This window comes from Sarcophilus harrisii, chromosome 3, assembly GCF_902635505.1.
Source record: "Sarcophilus harrisii chromosome 3, mSarHar1.11, whole genome shotgun sequence".
Classification (NCBI taxonomy): domain Eukaryota; kingdom Metazoa; phylum Chordata; class Mammalia; order Dasyuromorphia; family Dasyuridae; genus Sarcophilus; species Sarcophilus harrisii.
Window position 1 is genome coordinate 59,032,918 of NC_045428.1, and position 22,012 is coordinate 59,054,929.

At 37.0% G+C, this 22,012-nt stretch overlaps 1 protein-coding gene across 1 annotated transcript in view; it reads right to left on the reverse strand.

The window, feature by feature from the left end:
- MOGAT1 (monoacylglycerol O-acyltransferase 1) overlaps positions 1-19,819 on the reverse strand; it is a 36,979-nt gene extending 17,160 nt beyond the window's left edge. The window contains exons 1-3 of the mRNA XM_003766147.4: positions 19,560-19,819; positions 2,278-2,456; positions 552-756 (exon numbers count right to left, since the gene is read on the reverse strand). Coding sequence (XP_003766195.1) covers positions 552-756; positions 2,278-2,456; positions 19,560-19,653 — 478 coding nt within the window. The 5' untranslated portion in view covers positions 19,654-19,819. The remainder of the gene's footprint in view (positions 1-551; positions 757-2,277; positions 2,457-19,559) is intronic.
- Between the last annotated feature and the right edge of the window lie 2,193 nt (positions 19,820-22,012).

A 22,012-nucleotide genomic window follows, 5' to 3' on the forward strand; every position in this document is an offset into this window, starting at 1 on the left:
AATAAGAAAGCTTCTTCTAGCTATCAGAGGAAACATATATGATGCTGACAGATTCTGGAGAAAGTCAGGATCTTTCATTAAGGAAACATAGTCTCCTATGAAGCCCATGGTGTTAAATTAGAATGATAGTTAAAACAATGATGGATAGAATTAGCTTTAACCATTGGCCAGTGTAATGCTTCAGACCAGTCAAATTGAAAAAGGAAAAATGGTTTCTGGCTGGGGTAGGTTTTACAGTGATTCAGAGTTCCAGGTTCAAGTATCCACATGTAAGGGAAATCATTGAAGACTTTATCAATCAGTAAAGGAAGCCAGTGAAGGACTCAAGAAGTCTCCTCCCAATGGAATGTAAATCAAACTAAATGAAAAATGTCTTTAACTGTGGATGTGGTTTCCATGGATAGCTATAAAGTCTATGAAGGCAGTGGCTGTTTCCCTCTTGTATTTGTATCCCCAGTGCTTAGCACATAAAAGGCACTGAATAAATATTTGCTGACTGATGGATGGTTGCCCAACACCAATATAGGGAAAAAGTTCCCACCTTCACTTACCACTGCTCATGAGGTATTCTCTGAAGAAAGGACATCGGAACCAATAGGGAAGTGTATGAAGATATGCAGTAAAACCTGGAAACAGTTCCTTGAAATTCGAATGGTTTGTACAAAAGTTTCCAAATGCCCCGGCAACAAGCACTCCATGGGGATGAAATCCAAATATATAGTTGTGACTTGGATCCAAATCCACTGTTTTGATGAGCTATAGAGCATTCAAATGGAAGCAAAGATACTGTAGCCCCCAGAGCCCACACCACCTTATTAGTCACCAGTCACAAATAGGAGGAAGAATTTAATTCTTAAAGAAATGAAGACTACCAGGAGAAAAAGAGAAGGGAGAGTCTGATGGGGAGTCAGAGAATCTGAATGTGCATGCTGGCTCTGCTAGTCATTTCCTGTATGACTTTAGGCCAGTAATTTCCCTTTCTCTAGACCTTACTTTCCTTGTAAAATGAGGAGATTGGACTACATGACCTCTGAGGTCCCCTTTCAGCTCTAAATTATTATGAAACTTGAGAAGAGACCTCAAGTTGGCTTCAAAACTAAAAAATTAAAGAGCTTTATATAAATAGATATTAGCTAAGTTGTTTTTTTCAGCTGTGTCCAACTCCATGACCCCATTTGGGGTTTTCTTGGTAGAGATACTGAAATAGTTCGCTATTTCCTTCTTCAGATCATTTTACAGATAAGGAAACTGAGGCAAACAGGGTTAAGTGGCTTGCCCAACATCACACAGCTAATAAGTGTCTGAGGCTGGATCTGAACTCATGAAGATGAGTTTTCCTGATTTCGGGCTTGGCACTCTATCGACTGCACACCTAGCCACCCTACAAATGTGTGTATATTCATTTATTTATTTATTCCAAAGGTGAATAGAGAGTTCTTTGATTTCATTTGCTCAGAGAATCACTGGAAATCATGGAAATTTCCTCCTAAGAGATGTGTGGCTTCTGGGACACTGAGTTAAGAATGAATCAGAAGCTTGAACCCAAGTCTCAGAATCCCTGATTTAGAGCTGTGAGAAAGGGACCTCAGAGGTGACCAAAACCAATCCTTAATTTTACAGACAAGGAAATTGAAGCTTAGAGAGATTTAATGCCTTGCATAAGATCCCACAGGCAGTAAGGGACTGAGGCAGAATTTGAACTCTGGACTTTCTGACTTCCAATCCAGCATTTTTTTCATCATAACATGCTTGACCATTCATCCTCTACAGCACAGATATCAACCACAAAACTCTTTGTCATGGCCCGTAATAGTAACATTTAGCAAAATAAGCAAAATAATATATATAATGTTACATTTTAAAAAATAAGCCAATGAGCAGTCTGCAGGGATCCTTCTGTTCAGATAAATGGCCTCAATCTCTGAGTTTGATGTATCTGCACAATTGACCATACTGCCTCTTCATTATTCATATTTAACCTTTTAAATTTTGTCACCAGCAGATTCAGTTTAGTGATAGGCTCACCAAATTATGTGCTTCAAGAACATGAGAATACAGCTGCTTTTATCTGACAGGACTTTAAAAGGTCAAATTCAACTTTTTTTTTTTTTTTTTAATAGATAAGGAAACCAGAGATTAAGTGACTTGCCTGGGGATATCCAAATGAAAACATTACAAATTGTCTTAAAATGGAAAAGTTCAAAGGACAAGTTGAAAAATCTGTAACCTAGTATTCTCCCATCTGAAATCCTCTGTTAAATAATATGTTTTACTCACATGCATTGGAAAATATTCCCTAAAGTACTTCCAAACAGTCCAACTTCTGACCCAGTCAAACCTCCTGCCTCCTGAGTCTGGAGTCTTCCAGTCAAAGTAGAGCCATGTTAAATAGGGGATATAGATAAACCAGTAATTTTTATAAAGCAGTAGCACCAACAGTCCACAACATAGCTGCCCTATAAGGTAAAAGAGAACCAGAATCAAGATTAGTCAGTAGTAGTTATGATAGCACCTAGAAAGATAAATAGAAACTCAAAATTTGAGCAATTGAATTTAATTAATCACGATTCATCTTATTCCACCTGAGGTATGCATGGAAGTGGTCTAAGCCATCTCCCCCATGAAGAAATTTTCCTGACTATTTTTGCCAAGTGAATATAAGTAAAGCAAAATCTCTAATTTTTTTAAAATTTTAGTATTTTATTTTTCCCAAATTATATGTAAAAACAATTTTTACCATTTGTTTTTAAAACTTTCGAGTCTCAGATTGTTTTCTTCCTCTTTTTCTACCTCAGTGAAAATGCAGGCAATTCAATATAGACTATGTGTAGTCATGCAAAACATTTCCATAACAGTCATATTGTGAAAGGAAACATAGACCAAAAAAAAAAAAAATCCCAACACACAAAAAGCAAAAACAAACCCCCAAAATCTTCAAGAAAAATAAAGTTAAAAACAAACCAAAATAAAACAGTGTGCTTCAATCTACCCTCACACATCATCAGTTCCTTCTCTGGGTATGAATAGCATTTTTCATCATTTTGAATCATGTATGTTAAACATGGTAGAAAAATATGTTCAATATATTTTAACATATTTAACATGTATTGGACTACCTGCCATCTAGGGTAAGGGGTAAGAGGAAGGAGGAAAAAATTTGGAACAGAAGGTTTTGCAAGGGTCAATGTTGAAAAATTACCCATGCATATGTTTTATAAATAAAAAGCTATAATAAAATAAAAAAGAAATATATGTTAAATCAAATATATGCATACATATAATATACAATTATCTTGCTGCACAAGAAAAATCAAACCAAACCAGAAATAATGAAAAGAAAAATAAAATGCAAGCAAATAACAACAGAAAGAGTGAGAATGCTATGTTGTGAACCACATTCAGTTCCCACAGTTCTCTTTCTGGATGTAGATGACTCTTCATCGCTGAACAATTTGAACTGGTTTGAATCATTCATTGTTGAAAAGAGCCACATCCATTAGAATTGATCATTGTGTAGTCTTGTTGCCATGTACAGTCATCTCCTGGTCCTGCTCATTTCATTCAGCATCAGTTCATGTAAGTCTCTTTTGGCCTCTCTGGAATCATCCTGTTGGTCGTTTCTTACAGAACAATAATATTCTATAACATGCATATACCATAACTTATTCAGCCTATCTCCAACTGGTGGGCATCCACTCAGTTTCCAGTTTCTTGGCAAGTACCATTATCAAGACAGAATGTCTTCAAGTGTAGATGGAGAGTCAGTTAGCTGTGCTCAAGGAGAAAGTTGAACCCACTGAGTCATGAAACAGATTCTAATATCAAACAGCATTCAGTTCTATACAGTCCTTTTCCACATACAAAGTGATCTTTATTTCATAACCAATGAGCTGACACACAACTGCTAAAATCAAACTATATCCTTTTGACATTCTCACTACAAATGATGCAAGTTAGAAGCATATTATTAATTGTTCAATCATATCTAAATCTTCATGACTCCATCATGTGGTTTTCTTGGCAAAGATACTGAACTAGTTTGCAATTTCCTTCTCCAGTATGTCCCCATTGTACAGATGAGGAACTGAGGCAAATAGAGATTAAGTGATTTGCCCAGAGTTATACAATCTAATAAGTGTCTGAAGTCATATTTGAATTTAGATCTTCCTGATCTCAGGACTGGCACTCTATCCATTGTGCCACTTAACTACTCCACACAGAAGGGAAGATAAATGGAAAGATGGCTGAGACTTTCTATCTCCTCTCTAGGTATCTTGCCTTATACTATCCAGGTATGTAAGGAATTCTTCAATATTTTAAGACATAATTAGGGAGAAATTAGGGTGCTTTATCAGCTCCTACATAAGTTGGGAATGAGTATTTCCTCTAATAAGGGATGTTCCCCTGTGGTTGAGGTATATGGGACATTCAGGAGAATTAGCACTTATAGAGCTAGTTTCACCAGATTGCCAAAGAGATCCATGAAACAGAAAAGGTTAAAAATCCTAAGGTAAAACTTTTAGGAAGGGGTGTCATTCTGTTTTCTACAGACTTGCTTGCTTCATTATTTCAATTTTTTCATTCCTTGATTTTGTGATAGAAGGATCATAGAATTGGAACCAGAAACAATCTTAGAAGCCTTCATTTTATAGATGAAAAGATTGAAGCCCAGAGAGACTAGTTGGTTTGCCCACGGTGATTATTAAGTGACTATGGAAAGATGTGAACCAAGGTGCTTCTGATTCCAAGTCCAGGGCTCTATTCACCACACCAGACCTGTACCTGCCAGCAGGGACACAAAACTTCTGACTGGGTGCAGCCTGAACCAGATTAAAATGTAATTGGGAAATGTTTAACAAAATAAATAAAAGTACAATCCCACAAAGATAATGTTAATCTGTGGTTTTCTAGGTCAACACAACTGCTAAAATCAAACTATATCCTTTTGACATTCTCACTACAAATGATGCAAGTTAGAAGCATATTGTTGTTTAATTGTTCAGTCATATCAACCCAGGTATGTAAGGAACTCTTCAATATTTTAAGACATAATTAGGGAGAAATTAGGGTGCTTTTCATTGGCATTTCTATTTGAGGGTTCCATTTCTATTTGAATTGGATATTATTGTATTACACCATGAAGTTTCTCAGTTCTGTAATGCTTTTAAGAGGAACATGTATCAAGATAGAGGGTACTGTCAGGTAGTGAGTAATTATAAGGCGGAGAACTGAGAACACCCGAAAATATACTTGGACCCTTTGTGTTGCAATAGCTTCTGACATAGGAATTACAATTATACTTTAACAGGGGAGAAGTGACTGGCTTCTGGTGACATAGTTATTGCACAATCAGCTGTCTTTTTGTAGTCAGACCATCAATTAGTTATAGTAAAACCCTTAAAATGCCAAATGAAAAGAAAGGATAACTATGGGACAATGCGATCTGTGATTATAGCAGCTCCCAATAAACCTGATCTCTCTGAAAAACAACAGGAAACAAAAAAAAGAAAGACTTCGAAAACCACGATTTCTTAGAGAAGATTAACCACTGAGAGCCAGTCACCAGAACAAAGAGGCTGAAAGAACCTTTAAGCCACCAACAACATTCAGTCTTCTTGGCAAGTGGAGAGATAAGGTGGCCAAAGGTAGCACCAGTTTAAAGGACAAACTCACATACAAAATTTGACAGAGGAATGTGCACACCGTAGACAAATACTCTTTTACAAAACCATGAAAAGCAATTGAGAAGAAAATGAGTTTGCAGGAAGTATGACCTAAGATCCAATTGAAGTAAGATCACACTAAGAAAATTTGCAGATGAAGTTGGGAAGGTACAACAAAATAAACATGCAATGGAAACTATTTGTTGCTGTTTCTATAGTGATCTACATTCATTTCCAAATTCCATCAACTGTGGGGTGCCCTCTCTAATGTTACCTTCCATTTGACTACTTCTCCAATATCCCTCCTCTATTTCTCAGCCATCTTCTTAAAAGTGCTGTAAATATTCATCTTTACTTTCTATTTGGTCACATAATCCTCAATCCTTTGCAATCTAGCTTTCAATTCAATAATTTTACTGCTTCTTCTTCAAAGTTTCCAACAATCCCTTAAATGTCAAATCTGATCGTATTTTCTTAGTCCTCATCTTTCTCAGTCTTCCTGCTTACCCTTTCTCCTCCTGGATACTTTCTATTCTTTGAACTTTTAAGATGTGATTATTTCCTGTGTCTTCTTTTTGCTTAATGGCCCCCTTTTAATCCTCTGTACCAGTTCCATTCTCTATCTGTGTCTATCTTGTGTCTGTCTGTCTCTGTCCGTCTCTCTCTGTTTGTCTCTCTTTCTGTGTCACACACACACACACATACACACACATTCCTTTACTCATAGTCACAAATTTCCTCTAAAATGTGCCCAATTGCCAAATGGTGAAAAGACATGGGACTAACATGTTTTCATAAAGCAAGGAAAGGGACAAGTGAGCAAGATGGCAAAGTAGTAGCAAGAAAGCTATCTCTCACCCGCCCTCCACAAAGATCTAAGAAACTCACTCGACAAAAGTCTTGATCTGGAAATCAATGACCTATTTTTCTACTAGCCCACAGAAGCATAAGGAGACAGAGAGGTCTGTGAACATTGGGGATGTGGTCTGACTAGGTCCTGGATTCAGCAAAAAGAGGATTAAATTTGTGTAGAGTGAAGGAATAAGTGCTACCTGGCATCTCTGTTGCTTTTTCCCCGGTTCAAGATCCCAGATGAGAGGGAGTCTGAAAGGAGTCTAAAAAGAGATTTCTTGCTAGAGAAGCTGTGGTGGGTCTTAGCCTGTATACAAAACATAAAGCAAGTTCATAAGCAAGGAGAAGCTGTGGGAATCAAACTTAGGAGGACAATAAGATTTCAGTTCTATCTTATAGCCCAGTCTGAAGCCTGAAAAGGAACAACCAAGACATGAATCTTAGACCAAAGGAAAGCTATAGTTCTGTCACTCTGAAACAGTGAGCTTTCCATTTGGATAATTGTGTCAATTTACTGAATCTCTTAAAAGAGCAAATCCAGAGCTTTTGCTTGAACCCAAACCTGGGTCAGGCACTTGCAGAATAAGACTAATTGTCAGTATTCAAATTTTTCTCTGGATTAGATATCTTTGGGAACACTGAAAGTTTGTGGGTCCCCAGGCTGAACTGTTCCTGAGACTCCATAGCAACAAGATAATCAATATCCTTTAAAAAGTACTAGCAGGAGCAGCCCAGACATTCTTTTCAGAAATGCAGACAGCACAACCTTAATGTATAGTCTAAAGTCAGAAAATAGACTAGAAGAATAATCAAACAACACAACAAACAAAAGTCTCCCCAAAAAGCTATGTCCCAAAAAGGGACACCCAAAACATACTCAAAAGAAGAGAAACTACAAAGTATCTACAAATAATACATCAGAAATATACAGTTTGGGAACAAATTTTTCTTGAATTCCTAGAAGACACACAGCATGAGTTTATGGGAAAAGTTTTTAAATGACTGTTAATTAAATGAGAATACTAGAAAATAAATTGGGAAAGAAATGAGAATTATGAAAGAAAGAAATGTAAAGAAAAATTACTGTCTTGGCACAAGTGACACACTAATTTCCCAAGTGACAAAATCCCCCTAAATTAGAATGAACTAAATAAAGGCCACTGATTCCACAAGACAATAAGAAATATCAAAACAAAGTCAAAAGAATGGAGGCAGGGAAAACAGAAAAAAATGTAAGTTATCTCATAGCAAAAAATCACTGATCTGAAAAACAGATCAAAGAGAGATCATTTAAAGATTATTAGTACTATCTTAAAAACAGAGAGAGAAGGAAGAGAGAGGGAGGGAAGGGGAGAAGAAAGAGGAGGGAGAGGGAGAGGGAGAGCCTGAAATTATAAAAGAAAACTTCTCAGATCTCTTACAACTAGAAATTTGCTGAAAGGACATATAAAAAGGAAATAATCCAGAAATATTGTAACTAAAAATCCAAAACTTTTAGGCCAAAGAAATACAAGCAGTCAGAAAGAAAGAATTCAAAATTTGAGGAGCCACAGTCAGAATCAGACATGATTTAGAAGTCACTACTATAAAGAAATGTTGAGTTTGAAATATGATATTCTAAAAGGCAAAGGATATAAACTTAGAAACAAGAATAAATTATCCAGCAAAAAAAAAAAAAAAAAAAAAAAACAGAGGAAAATGGACCTCCAAGCTTTCCTGATAAAAAGTTGAGAACTATGTAGAAACTTAGAAATACAAACATAGGAGTCAAGAGAAACATAAAAGTAAGCATGAACAAACAATAATAAGAAACTAAAAGAGGATAAGTTGTCTATATGACAATGTAGATGATAAATGTGCTCCCTCTGAAATTCATAATCATCAGGAATTATTGAGGGTATATAACTAGACAGAAGGCCTGTGAATAATGATGTCTTGATCTTAAAAGAATAATGAAAAGACAGGAAGAGTAATATATGAGAGTTGGGGAGTTGGAATGTTAAGTAAATATCTCATATAATTGGGGTATTCAGGTCTATATAGACCTGGATGAAGGAGTGGAGGAAGTGGCTGACACAAGAAGCTTATCCTCATCTAACTGATCAAAAGGAAAAGAATATATATGTGTGTATACATATATATATATATATATATGTAAACAGAATTAGGTAAAGAAATACATTTCACTTTACAGAAAAATAGGAGGTAAAGGGAAGAAAGGAAAAAATAAGAGGAAGGGGAAACTAAGGGAGGCATTAGTCCTATACAAAACAAACTTTATCTTAGGGTATATAAAAATATTTTTAGCTCTTTTTGTGGTGGCAAAGAATTTGATGCTCATAAACTGGGGGAAGGACAAAAATAAAATATGGTGTGTGTGTATGTGTGTGATATAATGCTATTATACAATAAGAAAGGAGGAATGAATGGCATGATTTCAGATATGCCTGGTAAAACTTGCATGAATAGATACAGAAAGAAGGTGAATTGAGAAAAAACAGGAGAACATAGTATACAATGACAACAATATTATAAAGACAAAAACTTTGAAAAACTGAGGAACTCTTACAAGTGTAATGACCAATGGGAATTGTAGAAAATTCATGATGAAACCTGCTCCCGATAGACACCTGAAGACATCTGGGGGTAAGAGGGGTGGGGCAGAGCATGGCTTTAACTCTATATATTTATTTCAGAGGGTTTTTTTTTTCCTCTTGAGAGAGGTGAAGATAGGAGGAGGAGAAGGTAGGATTTTGCTCACTGAAAAAAAAAAATCCAATTGAAAAAACTATATAAATTTGACTGTCATTCCGTAACTCAAACTTAGGTTGCTCCCTCTTGCCTCTACTATAAACTCCTTTGTTTAGTTTTTTTAATTCCTTACAAACTGACCTCAAATTTCCAGCCTCACTGTACAGTATTCCCCTTCCCCTGCACACCATGATCCTGCCAAACAACATTCCCATCTCCCTTCTTGGAGCCTTTACATTGTTTAACTCAAATACCTGGAATAGACTCCCTTCTTTCTACCTCATAGAAAATCTCCTTTCTTGGTCCAAGAAACCTTTTCCAATATCCAGACTAGTTGCTAGTGTTCTCCCCCTGAAAACATTATTAAATAAATAAATATTGATTGACTTCATAGACTAGTGTATAAACAGAAGGGTTTCCTGGATCAAAAAAGATTTTATGGAAACTCCTAGTACTAGATGATCTTGTTCTAACTACATCCATACTTGTCATATAAAGCTTCCTGATGAGAGGAAACCCCTATACCCTAGAGTAAGGAAGGGTAGCATAGAAAGAAACAGACAGCATAGAACATTAATGAACAATTGGCTTGAAGTCAAAGGAATTTTACCACCTCCACCCTTGACCCTTATCTCGTTTACTTCTGCTTGGTATAATTCCACGTGCCTAAGGTCTGCTTCTTCTAGATAGGTTCATTTGGAGAAGCCTCAAGCTTCCCTAGTTATTTGGTCCCAGCATCTTGAGCACTTCAAATCACTAACCACCTCAAGCCACTCACATTTAGCTTGAAGTTCTTGGCATGGATGGTCTCTCCCAGATATTTGTAGTTGGTCTTTCCAGAACCAAAAATAACTTTTTGACTTGAGAACCTTTGATGCCTCCTAAATCTGGCATTTAATTCCCTTCTCAATGTAATTCCAGATCAAGTTCCCAGGCTTCCCCATTCCCACCCCTCTGACCCCCACCCCATGCTTTTATTTTTGCCTTTCATTTACACTATGTGTAATCATTCAGTAATCAAGCATTTATTAAGTATATACTATGTGGCAGGTACTGTGCTAAGTGCTGGGGATAAAAACAAAAGATTTTTTTGAAGGTCTCTGTTCTTTTTTATTATTTTTTTAAAAGTTTTTTATTTTCAAAACATATGCACTGATAATTTTTCAACATTGATCCTTGCATAGCCTTGTAAACAAAGGATTTTTTAAAAAAATTCTGCCCTCCAAGAAACTGAAACCTGAGTGGATGTCCAACAGTTGAAGAATGGTTGAATAAGTTTTGGTATATGAATGTTATGGAATATTATTGTTCTATAAGAAATGACCAGCAGGATGATTTCAGAGAGGCCTGGAAAGACTTACATGAACGGATGTGAAGTGAAATGAGCAGAAACAGGAGATCATTGTACATGGCAATTACAAGACTATACAATGATCAATTCTGATGGACGTGGCTCTTTTCAACAATGAGATGATTCAAACCAGTTCCAATGATCTTGTGATGAGGAGAATCATCTACACCTAGAGAGAGGGCTGTGGGAACTGAGTGTAAATCACAACATAACATTCTCACTCTTTTTATTGTTGTTTATTTGCATTTTGTTTTCTCATTTTTTCTTTTTTGATCTGATTTTTCTTGTGCAGCAAGATAATTGTATAAACATGTATACATATATTGGATTTAATATATATATTTTAACATGCTTAACATATATTGGATTACTTGCCATCTAGGGGAGGAAATGGGGGGAAAGGGGAGAAATTTGGAGCAGAAGGTTTTGCAAGGATCAATGTTGAAAAATTATCCATGCATATGTTTTGAAAATAAAAAGCTTTAATAATTTTTTTAAATAAAATAAAAATTCCTGCCCTCACTAAGGAATTAAAATATATGTTTATAAAGAAATATAAGGTGTATGTTCCAAGTGAACTAGTCCACTTAAGTATACTTTAGAGGGTAGGGATTCTTTGTTATATATAAGCTGCTCTTCTATAATATATATATATATGAAATCGTTTTTTGTTTGGCTCTGAATTTTAAAAAATTTAACAAGCCAAGTAGCTCATTGACTCTTCCCCAATATCAGTATTTCATTTTTTAATCTCATAGTTTTTTAATTTATGGAATAAAACAAGTATTTCGATAACATTGTATAATAAAATATGATTGCACATTAAACTAAATCTATTACATACAATTTGCCTTTCTGTCATAATCTGACCCAATCTCAGTCTGAGTCAGTCTCCTCCAGCAGTCTGACAGTCTGCCATTCTCAACTGGTCTGTCTGAATCTCACTTTGTCCCCAGTTCTTAAATACCCTATTACAATTACATCATTATAGTACACTGAGCATAAGCCAATCTAAAGTGATTATATCATTATATCAAACTGGATATATGTGAACTAGAAAACCATGATCTCATCAATTCCACCAAGTTAACACCTTGTTTCAGGTGTACTTCTCCAGAGTTTTGGCCCTCTACACCTTTTCTTTTAAATCTATAATAAAGTTATCCTATAAATTTCTTCTTTTCTTCCATGTTTTTAGACAATCTGCTCCACCAGAGAATGTCTTGGTCTTTTCTGACCTCTGCTTTTTAGAATCCCTGGCTTTCTTCAAGGCTCTGCTCATATGCCATTCCTACAGGAAGCCCTTCCTAATCTTGCTAATTAATTGGTAGTGCTTACTCCTGCCTTAAATAGTCACATAGATATTTATATGCTCCATCCCCCAAATGTGAGACATTCAAGGCGGGAAGGGGGAAAAGGAGGAGAAAAATCCTAGTTTTTTTCTTTTCTTTTCTTTTCTTTCTTTCTGAATAATTGGAATTAAATGACTTGCTAGGAAGTAAGTGATATACCTAGGAAGTGTTAAGTGTCTGAGGTCACATTTGAACTCTGCATCGTCCTCCCGACTTCAAAGCTAGTGCACTATCCAGTACACCATCTCACCAACCTCTTTTTTCTCTTCTTTACAAAACACTTCTACTGATGACAAGGATGCTCATCTTAAACGGGACCTTTTTCTTCCTTTTCATTTGGATAGTACATGGGGCAAGGGAAAAGGAAGTAGATTTTGTTTTTATTCTATATGCTCCTGCATTCATCATCTGTGATAGATTATTCCAGTAGAATGTAATTTCTTGAAGTGAACAATTGCCTTACTTAAATGACAAAGTAAATAAACTGCTTGTCCTGAGGACAAGACAACTTACTTTCAAAGGCAACCTCAGACATTTCCTAGCTGTGGGACTCTGAATGAATCATTTAATTTCTATCTCCTCAACTTCCTCAACTATAAAATGCACCTATCTCAAAGGGTTGTCAAGAGGATCACAAAAAAAAAGATATTTGTAAAAATAGTTCCTAACACACATTAAGTGCTTAATAAATGTATATTCCATTCCTCATTTCCTTATGTATTTGTATCTCTGGAACCTACTATAATGCTTGGTTATAGCAAGGAGCTTAATAATTATTTTTTAATTGTTTAACATCACTTTGTGAGGCATATCTTCACATTAAGATGGGACAACTGAAAACTGACTCAAGCTTTAAAACCTTTAGTCTTCTAGCTATAGAATTTCAGCATTCACTAGATTTAAATTTACTTTTCACAAGCTCTCACTCTCAAGACATGTTAAAATGTCCTATAGTTTGTTCTATATCCTCGGTTTCCAAATTAGACATATCAAAATGTTATTTAATTCCTTGGGTCTCAATTGGCATGAAAGAAAATATTCTCAAAGCTATGGGAGCAATTTATATTTATTTCTTAACTTCATCTCATCCAGCATTCTCTAGTAATTTGATTCTTCTAAATTGTGGACCAAAGGTGAAGGGATATAAAAATCTGCTGCATCATCAGTACATTTTCCAAAACTAACCTTGATGGTCTTCACTCAAAGGATTATATTTGGCCCCTTGCAAACAAAGGTCAGAAAACACTTGTGTTTGCTTAAGGTAACATTCTGGGTCAAAGGCCATATGTCAATTCTCTTTTATTTCCATTCTTACCAATGTACCAAACTCTCCCAGACTTCCACTTTCTCTAACAAGTAGTAAAAGGAATTTATCTTTACTCATATTTTAAGAAAAATAAAATTCATAAAATAAACTCAGATTAATTTTTGTATACTAATGATCTAGAAACCTCAAGAGCAATTTTTTCCTAACTGTGCAACAAAATCACCAAGATAATAAACTCAGATTAATTTTTGTATACTAATGATCTAGAAACCTCAAGAGCAATTTTTTCCTAACTGTGCAACAAAATCACCAAGATATCAGAATCTCCTCATTCAAATATTTCTGACTGTAATTTCATTGTAAGGAAAGGCTGTTCCTTAATCACTTATACATTCTTCTCAGTACATCCCTTACAAATATTTTTTTTATTTTGCATTCCATCAATGTTTATAAAGGAAATGCTATTTTTGTATTGATTTCCATTATAAAATTGGAGATACATTCTCACTTGGGACAGGAGGAAAGTTCTCATTAAACTAAGTTGAAGATTTTCAGCAAAGAAAGGGATAAAATGGTGAATCTCTTAGCATAGAAGAGTTTTAAGCATCCCAGGATTTTTGAAAACCTTTTTGAATTCTTCCCTTTTTTCTTTACTGCCCAAAAGTTATATAGATCATGGCTATTCCCTGCTAGGACCTTTCCCCCAACCCTAACTGGAAAAAATGGATAGAGCTATAGCATCCCTCCCATGACTGACTAGAAGTCCTTTGCTCCCATAGCCATAGTTTTCATATGTTGCTTTTCTTCCTTTACTAGCTTAATATATTTCCCCCCTTCCCACTTTCTGGTCCTTTTTTATATGTATATATCTTTTATGTATTTAGAATGCAAGGTCCCTGAAAACAAAGACCATTTAGCTTGCTTGAACGTTTATTCCTAGAACTTAACATTACCTGACATAGTAAATGCTTAATAAATGCTGTTCTCTATATATATTTCAAAGGAATCACAAAGCTGGAGGCTTTAGGTTCTGTATAAATTTTCTTTTATTAAAAATACATTGTAGCTACTATTCATTCCATTTTCACTGGCCAAAAAAAAAGAAAAGCATAAGTGAAATCATTTTAATGTATCAGTAAAGCAGAGCTGATACAGTTTTTCAGTAGAAATGATTTCCTTAGAATTTTCTTAAAGACAACTCTTTGGTGGATGCCCATCAATTGGAGAATGGCTGAATAAATTGTGGTTTGTAAATAATATAGAATATTATTGTTCTGTAAGAAATGATCAACAGGATGATTTCAGAAAAGTCTGGAGATACTTACATGAACTGATGCTGAGTGAAATGATCAGGACCAGGAGATCATTATATACTTCAACAATACTATATGATGATCAATTCTGATGGACGTGGCCCTCTTCAACAATGAGATGAAACAAATCAGTTCCAATAGAGCGTAATGAACTGAACCAGCTATGCCCAGCAAAAGAACTCTGGGAAATGACTATGAACCACTACATTGAATTCCCAGTCTCTCTATTTTTGTCCACCTGCATTTTTTATTTCCTTCACAGGCTAATTGTATACTATTTCAAAGTCCAATTCTTTTTGTACAGCAAAAACTGTTTGGACATGTATACATATATTGTATTTAACTTATACTTCAACATTTTTAACATGTATTGGTCAACCTGCCATCTGGGGGAAAGGGTGGAGGGAAGAAGGGGTGGAGGGAAGAAGGGGAAACGTTGGAACAAAAGGTTTTGCAATTGTCTTGTAAATAAACAGTTATAATATAATAAAAAAAAACAAAATTCCACTGATATAATTCCCCAAGTTAGAAGGGGCCAATAAATCTGTTTTTGAAAAGAAAAAAAAAAGACAACTCTTTGAAAAGGCAACTAAGCAGTACAGTGAATAGACCATCGATTCTAGAATTTGGGGGAACTGAGTTCAAATTTTACCTTAGACACCTACAGTCTCCTATTATGTGACCCCAAGCAAGTCACTTAATGCTGATTGACTGAAAAAATTTTTAAAAAATTAAAAAGACAATTGAAAGGTAAGTAATAGATGTTCATCACCATTTTTTAGGGATGAGGAAATCAGTAAGTGAATTTTTAGGTCTGGCTATTAAAGGGATTGGGAGATTTAGTCCAAAGAAGATTTTTTTTTTTGGTGATGGGGGAGAACATGATAAGCTAGAGAAAAATCAGAGAAGACAACTAGGATGTTGAAGGGGCCCTAAGCTATGCTCTAAAGACCAGTTGAAGGAACTGGAGGCATTTACCTAGAGAAGACTCACAAATGGTCATAACCGGTTTTTTAAAATTTTTTTTTTATAAGCTCCTTGTGTGGGTACAAGAACTAGTTTGGAAGCCAGAAAGGTCTGGACATAAATCTTGTCTCTGATACATTAATGTCTGCATAACCCTGGCATATCATTTAACTGCTCAACACTAGGTAATTCTTTAAGACTATACGGGGATGAGATGGGGATGAGGAATGGGGACAAATAAATATTTATTAAGTACTATGTTCCAGCCACTGTTCTGAGCTTTCTGGATGTCTCAGAATAACCCTATAAGATAGGTATTATATTTCCCATTTTATAGTTAAGGAAACTGAGACAGGTAGCAATTAAGTTATTTGCCATGGTCACACAATTAGTGTCTGAAGCTAGAATTGAACTCAGGTTTCCTGATTCTGGGGTCAGTGCATTATCCATGTGCCACTGAACTGTCTCTAGCAGAGAAAGTGCTCCCCTGCTTTGGTAGGGGAAGCTTATTTATTTGGGATACTTATAATCCATTAAATCATTGATCTAGGTTCCTATTTCCCTACTCCATGTGGACTTATTCGCTATGATCTCAGAGGACATAACTAGGAACAGTGGGTCAGATTTCAAAAAAGCAAATTTAGATTTCACATAAGGGAGTGCAATCTAGCTGTCCAAAATGAAATGGGACTCCATAGGGAATTAGTGGGGTTTCCCTTTCTGCACATATTCAAGTGAAGATCTGAACTTGTAAGAGGTGTTGTTCCTTGTGATTTAGATTTGGACTTGATGGTCTCCGAGGTCCTTTTTCACTTTGATATTCTGGGATTCCCTCATGATCCTACAGCTAGTCTTAAAATCATGATTCAAGACAGAATGATTTCAGAAAAACTTATAAAGACTTATAAGAATTGATACAGAGGGAAGTGAACAGAACCAAAAGAACACTGTACATAGTAATAGCAATATCATAAAGATGATCAACTGTGAAAGACATAGGTATTCTCAGCACTATAAAAATCCAAAACAATATCAAAGATCTCATGATGAAAAATACTGTCTCTGGAGAAAGAAATGATAGTGTCTGAACACAGAATGAAGCATAATCTGTCTGCCTGTCTCCTGTCTCTTTCTCTCTTTACCCCCTTCTTTCTCTATTCTAGAAAATGACCAACATGAGAATATTTTACATGATTGCACAGGTATACCCTATATCTGATTATCACCCACTTAGGGCAGGGAGGGAAGGGGAGAAGAGGGAGGGATAGAATTTGGATTGGAACCCAAAACTTAAAAGAAAACAAGTTACAAATTATTTTTTACATGTGATTGGGAGGGAATATTTTATAAATAGAATCATGACTCAAAGTCTGGTCTGAATCTAAGTTAAAATGTTAAATTAATATTTTTGGCTGATTAAATTATACGAAAGGAGAGATAAAAGTCCTTCGGCAGGAACAAACCTTTTGGAAAATAGAAAGTGCCAGGTAAATGATAAGTATATCCACTCTTGCCCTTCTAACTTATTATGATCCTAGCTTGCTGCCAGGATCACATCTATCATGTAAGTATCACTCCTCCACTCAAAAATCTTCATGGGGTTACCCTGCTGTCTATCATTGAAAGTACAAATTCCTATCTAGCATCATATTGTAAAATGGAAAGATAATGAATCAACAGTCAGAGGACAGAAGGTCGATTACAATTTCAATTCTGCCTCATTGAAAAATATTGATAGCTAACATTTATATAAAGCTTGTTATATATCAGGTATTATGCTAAGTGAAATACAATTATTCTTTCACCTGAACCTCAATAACCCCAGGAAGTAGGAGCTATTATTATCCATCATCATCCCCATTTTACAATTGAGGAAATTGAGAAAGGGAAATTAAGTGACTTGTCTAGAGTCACAAGCTAGTTTCTCAAACTACTCAAGGCACATTCCTCAATAATCTAATCACAATGAGATTTGTTCCTAAGGAAAATGGCAAGTGATGAAATGGAGTAGAGAGGGGCTCAAGGATGGGGGAATCAAACTAGGATGGAGGGTTTAACTTCTACCCATTTTACAAAATCCAACAAAATTATTTCCAAATTTGAATTCGGGATTTCCTGACTCCAGGCTCTATCCATTGTGTTTACCTTAACCATTCTGGATACTTCAGAAACTGAGGAAACCACTCAGTTTTTTCTTCTGTAAAATGAGAGAGCTAGTTTAGATGAACTCTCTGGTCCTTTCTAGATCTATGAACTAACTAATGAATCTTCCATAACTTAGGGCCTTCCTACCTTTCAACCCTAATCTTTCCTCCCCTATCTTTGTCTATTCAGCTAAATCAAATAATTCTCTGCCCCCAGTACATTTCAAGCTTGGCTTTCCACACTTTCCTTTCTCATACTCGACATGCCTGCTTTCTCCAGCTTTAATCAATCAACAAGCATTTATCAAATGCTTACAAAGTGCTAGCCATTTCTAAGTCTTGGGGATACAAAGACATAGGTGAAAGAATCCCTGAGCTCAATAAGCTTAGATATGTGCTTATATTAAGGATACAGCATGTACCCAGAAAGATATATCTTTAATATAGCAAAGGTAGTTTTGGGAGGGGCCCCAGCCAGTACGTAGGAAATGACAAGCGGCCACTATGCCTGGATTAAAAAGCAGGGAGTAAGGTGTCACAAGACTTGAAAATTATCCAGGTAGTAAGGAGATTTAAACATCAAACACAGTAGTTTATAATTTATCCTTACAGGTAATTGAGAACATCTGGAATTTCATTAGTGGTCTGATCACAAATGACACAATCATATTTGTCTTTTAGAAAAATGACTGGTGATGGAATGGAGTAGTGAGGGGTTCAAGGACGGGCAACCCAACATCTATTAACTTCTACTCATCTTGCAAAGTCCAACTCAAAATACCACCTCTTCTAGGAATCTTTCCTGGATTTCTCCAAACCTCCTCTCAGGCAACTCTGGTTTATATTCTTTAGGCCTCAAACAACTTAGTTTTAGACTTCTCGAAAGCAGTTATCTTGAATATTGTGGCTTTGTTTGTATTTCCTCTATCACCTACACCTTAAGCTTTTTGAGTATAAGGTCCTAGTCTTATCTAAACTTTGTATCTTTTCAGTTTCCAGGACAGGACTTTGTAAACTGCAGGCAAACAACATCATTGCTTGTATTTGCCTTTCAGGCCCCAGGAGGCATATAAGATCAGAGATAACAGAACACAAAATTATTTCCACAAAAGCAAACCATATGAAATGGGCACTCACAATTAAAAACATAATCCTCTTCTTGTATTCTGCTCTCTATATGGAAATGCACATTTAAAAATTCAGAAAAAAAAATTAATAAAAAGATTTCCAAAGATAGCTTTGGTCCAGAGAATCCAAACCTCCACAGCCCCACAAAATAAAGCTAGCAGTAGAAAGCGCCTTGGAGGAAGGTGCCTTAGCTCATCAGGCAAGCTTCCATCAAGAAGCCTGTCTTTGCCCTAGTTGGGTCTGATTAAGTATGTAAGCAGTGGACTGGACTTAAAACATGCCTGGAAAATGCTCCTGGGTCCAATGATTTCAAGAAATCCAATTCCCTGACGTATACAGATCCAGCGTCCCCCGCTTTCTGAACCACAAATCAAGGGGGGAAAAAATCAAAGCAGTTATTTGTCTTGGCTGCGGGCAGCAAGGAAAGCCCTGGTATATATATATATATAGTTTTAATACCTGACCCAAAGAAAGAGGGGCGCCTATATTTCCATTTAAATGATTGTCAACAGTCCTGCCCTCGGCTGGTTTGATGGGTGAAACTTAGTTCTCTCCATAATTTGTTTAGCTACGATTTAGCTTCTGGGTGGAAGGGGAAGAGAGGCGGGGTGATGGGAGCAGAGTGGGTAGAGGCAGCTAGCTAGTCAAATTCTGGGTCCGAGATGACAGACCTGGAAGGGGACCGCCTAGGACTGGACAGCGCCGAGGGCAGGACGGGAGCGTCAAGGCTGGGGGCATCCCCATCCCACTAGCCAACTGGTGGGGCTCTTACCCAGTAGGAGGAAGGAGAAAACCCATTGGAGCACCGCAGCGGTCTGCAGCCTCCTCTCCAGGGGGAGGCTTAGTGGGGCAAACTGAACCTTCATGGCCTGCGCGGGACACGTGTGTCCGTCGGTCGGTGCGTCGATCAGTCGGCTGGATGCAAACCCGAATGCAGCGGACCGTTACCGCCGCCGGGGCAGGTGGGAGGGCAGCGGAGCCAGCCCGATCTCGGGTGCTGCCTGCTGGTGTTCCTCTCCTATACCTTCAGGAAGTCGGAAACCCGGCGCCTCCGCCCCCGCCCCCGCCCCCAGCCCCGGTGCGCCCGCGCTGCTCCCACTCCGCGTACTTGGGGAGCCTGTCCAAGAGCCCGCGGCCACTAACCAGGCTGCAGCCTGAGGGCACCTTGAGCTGGCCATTGCCCAGTGGGGGGGGGGGGAGGAACCGCGGCCTTGACCCTGCCTTGGCTTTGGGGGCTGCCCAATCATTCCCGGGCAGACGTCCAGAGGTTCTCGCCTGGGGCCCGGGTGGCAGCTGCCATGGGAGGGTCCGTCGGCCAATTAGACTGACCCGGCCTCCGAAGACCGAGGAAAGTAAAGATTGTAGTGAGAGCAGAGGGGGTAATCTGACCCGCCGAGACCAAGCAGATTGAGCAAGCGGAATCGTTTATTACGAGCTAATGTGGCTTATCACCTAAACAGCTGGCCTTTGCTTCTTAACCAGTCCATTCCCCCCACCTTTTTTGGTGGCTCATTTCAGCTCTTATTCCAAGAACTCCAAGCCAACTATTGGAAGAGATAAATGACTCCTTGGAGAAACGATGGGCATGAGAATCAATAGGCAAAAGTGGAGCGGAATTATTTTCTACAGACTCTGCTCCGTAGCTTGGTCTTGTGGTTTACACAGCTTCGGAAACCGAATATTTTGAGGGGGAAAAAAAATCGATCCCTGGACTCTTCCACTAAGAAGACCTGAAGAGTGGATCAGGCAGTAGAGGCCCCTTAGGCATTTATAATAATGTGGTACCGGAAAGGAAAATATAGGAAACCTGCCTCGTCCATCCCTCCCCTACTTGCAAAGGAAGAAAATGACAAGTGGATGATTAATCTGATTTTCAGATCCTCAAGAGCAGGGTGCCTCTGAAAGATGCCTGATATCTTGTAGACAATGAAAATAAAGTGCAAAGCGATAGAATAAGTTATGGTATTTGGATATAATGGAATATTATTGTTCTATAAGAAATGATGAGCAGGGTGATTTTAGAAAAGCCTGGAGAAACTTATGTGAACCGATTCTGAGTGGAGGGAGCAGAACCAGGAGAACATTGTATACAGTAATAGCAAGATCATGTGATGATCAACTATGATGGCTTTAGCTCTTCTCTGCAATACAAAAATCCAACACAATTCCAAAAGACTTGGGATAGTAAATGCCATCTGCACCCAGAGAGAGAACTGAATGCAGATGGAAGCATACTAGTTTCATTTTTTTTTTGTTTGCTTTTTCTTTCTCATGGTTTTTCCTTTGTGTTCTGATTTTTCTTTCATGACATGACTAATATGGAAATTTATCTTAAATGATTGTACATGTATAACCTACATCAGTTTGCTTTCTTTCTTGGGGAGGGGAAAATAAGCGAGGAAGGGAGAAAAAAACTGAAACTCAAAATCTTACAAAAATAAATGTTGAAAACTATCTTTAAATGTAATTAATTGGGAAAAGAAAGTACTATTGAAAGAAAAAACGAACTTTAGAAATAACTCAGGGTTATTCATTCCTAAGAGCCAGTGGGGCAGAGGGGACAACCCAATTTGTTGTTTGGTTTTTTTAAAGTGGGAAATCGTGAGTCAGTTTTCACCTTCCTGTTTCCAAAAGACAAAATAAAAAGATTCTAATACTTGATAATGTTAAAAACTGATAATGTCCTTCAGTAGAAAATGTCACCCTTGAAGCCATATCTCATTTCATTTATTCTGCAACTAAAAGATATGATGAAGTTCTATATGTGCTAGTAACTGAGGACTTAATTAAGTCTCTTTACCTTTGAGCTCATAGATTTAGAGTTGGAAGGGATGCTTGCATTGTGTAAAAATGTAAATAAATATTATGTAAATATAAGGTATTGTTTTATCTGCTAATTATAGCAACCTGGATAAAAGTGTGGAAGGGTGAAGTCTGAAAGATTAATTTTCCTGAGTTTGAATCCAGCTATAGACTCTTTGTAGACTCTATGTGATCCTGGGAAAGTCACTTAATCCTGTTTGCCAATTTCCTTGTCTACATAATAAACTGGAGAAGGAAATGGCAAATTGCCCCAATATTTCTGTCAAGAATACCCCAAGTAGCATCATAGTTAAATACAACTTGACAGCAACCTTTAATTTCCTTTAAAAATTCTAGACTTGGAATCATTATAATTCCCTTTTTACAGATGAGAGAATTTAAGCCTTCAAGAGTTAAAAATCA